The sequence below is a fragment of the Alexandromys fortis genome, unplaced genomic scaffold (assembly GCF_014885135.2).
Source record: "Alexandromys fortis isolate MF-2015 unplaced genomic scaffold, M_Fortis_MF-2015_v1.1 scaffold_2_1_26212458, whole genome shotgun sequence".
NCBI lineage: Eukaryota > Metazoa > Chordata > Mammalia > Rodentia > Cricetidae > Alexandromys > Alexandromys fortis.
Window position 1 is genome coordinate 2,063,724 of NW_026067930.1, and position 4,039 is coordinate 2,067,762.

The window sequence follows — 4,039 nt, forward strand, 5'->3', positions numbered from 1 at the left end:
TTGACATGTGAGCAGCCTTTTATTAAAAGAAAAGATTCTTGAAGGGACCACTCCTATCCTGGAGCTGGTCTGTCTCTACCTTAGACTAGGCCAAGTTCTGAGTTCTGCAGGCCTTGGTGTGGCTTGTGTGGAGAAGTGCACTGGGAAGCAGCTGTGGGAGGAGGGAGGATGGGAGTAGGATGGTGGAAAGGCTTCTTGGGGAAACACCTACCCAACTGTGGTTTTTTCCTCCTTCAGATATGGTTATGAGGTGCTATCATTGCTCTGTGGAAAACACCTTCCACTGCCCTGCAGAAACTGATTGTCCTGACAATTTTAGACGCTGTGGGACAATTGCCATGCGTAAGTATCTGTATTCTGGTCACAGAGTAAATAATCCTCCCTACACAAACTTGGGGGTCAGGGTCAGTCTGTTGTCTCTGCAGCCAGATCCGGAGCTCTTCAGGCAGCTCCTTGAACTGAGAGCCTGTTCACAGGCACTGGGTTCGGCCCACTCATAGGGTAATGTGCGTGTTCTGCTCAGGGGCCCAGAGCCTATGGTGGACAGTAGGCTGACAGTCTAAACACCCTGAGTATCCAGGGAATGAGACTGCTGTGGCCACTCCAGGCCTTTGTCCCCAGGCTCTCTATTCATAGGGGCAGACACCCTGGTTCAACTTTTGTGAATCATTGCTGGCTTGTTTAGTTTCTGACCCTGTGCATTCACATCCAGTAGTGGTTACTTTTCTATTGCTCTGGTAAAACAGCCTGAGCAAAACAGCTTCCAAAATAAGGCATTTGATTGGGTTTATGACTTCAGAGGGTGGGAGTCTTTAATGGTGGAAGAAAGGCATGGTGGCAGGGACAGCTGAGAGCTCACAGCTGGATCTGCAAGCAGGAGACAGAGAGAGCTAATAGTCGAAGGTGCTAGTGTTAGGAAATCCCAAAGCCTGCCATGCCCAAATGACACACCTCCAATATGGCCACATGTTCTAGTCCTTTCCAAAAGATAATACAAACTGGCTACCAAGTAAGTATTCAAACATAGGAGTCTAGGGAGGCCATTCTCATTCACACTACCACACACCCCAGCTAGCCAGGTTCAAGCAATAGGTGCCCACTTCCTCAAGGTGATGTCTGCCATCGAATATGGAAATGCTACAGCTGGATCAGGGTACACAGCAGGCAAAATAAATATTACTTACGGAAGCAGTGATCTTTTGTGGAGAAGAAAGGATAGATTGCAAAGAAGATGTAGCAATCTCCAGGTCTGTACATCCCACAACACAAGATGAAATCATCCTCTGGACTGGGGAATGTGCACGGAAAGGGGAAGTATTTCTGAAATGTAGGCAGTCGGGCAGCTCTGACGTTCCCACTTCAAGCATCCCTGCCATGGTGTCTAGACTGCACAGCACAAAGGCTAAAGTCAGTACGGGTCTACAGGGAGGATGGAAGACTTTACCTGGGAAAAAGCAGACAGCAGTGGTCTTGATGATACATTGCTGATGTGTTTCCGTAGTGGTTTGTCTCCTGAGACTTGGGAATACTTGGATTTGCCCACTAGGGTTTACTTTGCCAATATCAACAACAGACAACCTGGTAATACCTTTAACAGGTACAAATCACCATATGAGAATAACACAGAAGTGGCCAAATGCACACATTTTCTATGGTTCCTGCAAGGATGGGTTCATTAAATTAATGCAGTGTGTGATGCTGAACATTGACAAGATCCTCATAAATGAAGCTCTGTGGAGTCCTTTCTCCAGCACAGTGCAATTAACCTGTGAACTATAGTGAGGGAAGGGACTACCATGTTCTTGACAGGAAGGAATTTCCACGCAGCTAGTAGACAGGCAGCCCACTCTGCAATGAGGAAATATTGTGTGTTGGATGACTCAGGAAGAGAGGACTCATCAAAAATGAGTAGAGATCCCTGACAGAGAGCTGAAGTTTAACTATGGATTGACACAGAGTTTATGTGGGGAGGGGGCTACTTGGCCTGTGATCACCAGGTCCTTCTGATGTCGGGCAGCAGACAAGTCTCAGGACTGTGGATACTAAAGCAGTCAGGGTGAGTTTCACAGCGGAGGACCTACATCATGGCTGCAGACTGCCAGGGAACAAGCAGCAGCAAGGCCTCCAGCCTTCAGCCCAGGACTTCCAGCAGGGTGTTGGCAGTGGGGCTCACTTCACACAACTCTATGTGGTTGAGTCCCTGGTGATGGCGGTCTTGTTCTCTATGGAGCCTTGCTTGAATGGACCATCTGATCCATGCTGGAGAACATGTCATCAAGGGCTCCTGAATTTTTACATGGATTCCCATGTTTGGAAAGCCAGGTTGAGGGTTGGGAAGGAGTTCATTCTGGAGTCGTGAATGTGGGCACTCTTTGTGCCCTTATTCCTTCTTGGAGTCTCAAAGAACATAGCTTCTTGTCACTGTTTCATTCTAGCCTTTGGTAACTCTTTAAACCAGGGTAATATTTGAACCAGAAGTGAACAGGACATTTCATTTACATAGCTGTGTGTCCTGAGACTAAATTGTCACCTGGGGAGGGACCATGACAGATGTAAAGATGGTAGCAACACATAGTCAGGTAATTATGAATATTATCACAGGAAGTAACAGGCCCTCTGTGTACTTCAATGTTTTCTATCAAGCATTCTTGAGACTGTATTGTAGTGGAACAATCTTTATGTTCTCTGTGAAGAAGTGTCTCTCCGGATGGTTTAAAAAAAAAGGCTGAATGGCCAATAGCTGGGCAGGATTTTCAGGGCCAAGAGGATGCTGGGAACAAGAAGGGTGGATTCGCAGCCAGAAGAGGAGGAAGCATGACTTGTAGAATATGAGGTAATAAGCCATGTGCTCTGTGACAAAATGCAAATGAATAGAAATGCAGGTATTTAAGTTTTAAGAACTAGTTAGAAACAAGTCTAAACTATCTGCTGAACTTTCATAATGAATAAAAATTCTTTGTGTGATTTATTGGAGAACTGACTCGTGGGACAGAATCATCTGCCTACAATGTCTCTAATTAGGGTGATGGAGTTAGTTATGTTTGACTGCGGTGCTGGGTTTACAGTGAAGATCCTAAGGTGGTGATTCTCCTGATGGCTTTCTTTCTAGGTATGAACTCTCGGCAGCTCTTAGTCTACAAATACTGCATGGGTAACTGCACGTTTATGCTTGTTCAGCCTCCACCAACCTTTAGAAGGCCTACAAGCGCCAATAGCTTCTACTTTTCCTATTGCTGCTCAGGTATTTTTTGCAATGATGGAGGACCTACTAATCTAGAGAGGGACTTGCTACCCCCTCGTGTGGTTGAGGAAGATGTAATTGCAAGAGCTGTGCGTCTGGGGCAGTTCAACCTTCTCCTGAGCCTTGTCTTAATCCTCTCTAGCAGCATTCTGACCTGAGAAAGCCTCCTTGGTCTGTACCAACTTTTCTCTTTGTCGTCCTTGTTAAGCAGAGATAGTGTTCAGGGCTCTGTTGAGCACATTCATGGCTTGTTGTAAGAAAGAAATAAAGATTTGTGTGTTGAAAATACCCCTGGTCACTGTTTTCATGCTATACGGGACTACTCAGCCTGGGATCTCTACTCAGAGCAGCTCCTTCCTCTTCTATATCCTTAAGAGTTCCTTCATGGGATCATAGTTTGAGAGCTTGGCACCCTTTAAACACTGTAGTCTAAATACTCATCTCACTAGGTAGGTCCAAGGCACCGGACAGCCTTGGTATATGAGTGTTTTGAACAAAAGACTGAAGTGTTCGGATGTCAGTTAGTATCTAGGCTGATAAGACAGGGACTTCGGTGGTCTGAGCTTAGCTGGGACCTGTCTTATCAGTCCTCATGTCATGGGAGAAGGAAATAGGAACAGTGCCTTGCATGGAATGGTTCCTTGACTGCTGGGCCTGACAATCAAATCTGTTTTCCCTATACTGTGGGACATATTTCTAGGCAACTGGCCTGTCTCTCCCACACCTAATGGAGTCCTTGAAAGTCCAGCTTCTAAGAAACCCCTCTTATGGTTCAATTAAAGACACCACAACAAGCAA

At 46.0% G+C, this 4,039-nt stretch overlaps 1 protein-coding gene across 1 annotated transcript; it reads left to right on the plus strand.

The window, feature by feature from the left end:
* The first annotated feature begins 239 nt into the window (after positions 1–239).
* On the plus strand, positions 240–3,399 carry LOC126503478 (glycosyl-phosphatidylinositol-anchored molecule-like protein). Its single transcript, XM_050145190.1, has 2 exons — positions 240–342; positions 3,110–3,399. The coding sequence occupies exons 1-2, from the start codon at positions 240–242 to the stop codon at positions 3,397–3,399; spliced, it is 393 nt and encodes a 130-aa protein (XP_050001147.1).
* Positions 3,400–4,039: the final 640 nt, after the last annotated feature.

Bases quoted from the DNA above. Each gene is read 5' to 3' on its own strand.
- LOC126503478 (XM_050145190.1), top strand. From the start codon at position 240: ATGGTTATGAGGTGCTATCATTGCTCTGTGGAAAACACCTTCCACTGC. The intron at 343-3,109 runs GTAAGTATCTGT...CTTTCTTTCTAG, and splicing joins CTGTGGGACAATTGCCATGC to GTATGAACTCTCGGCAGCTC.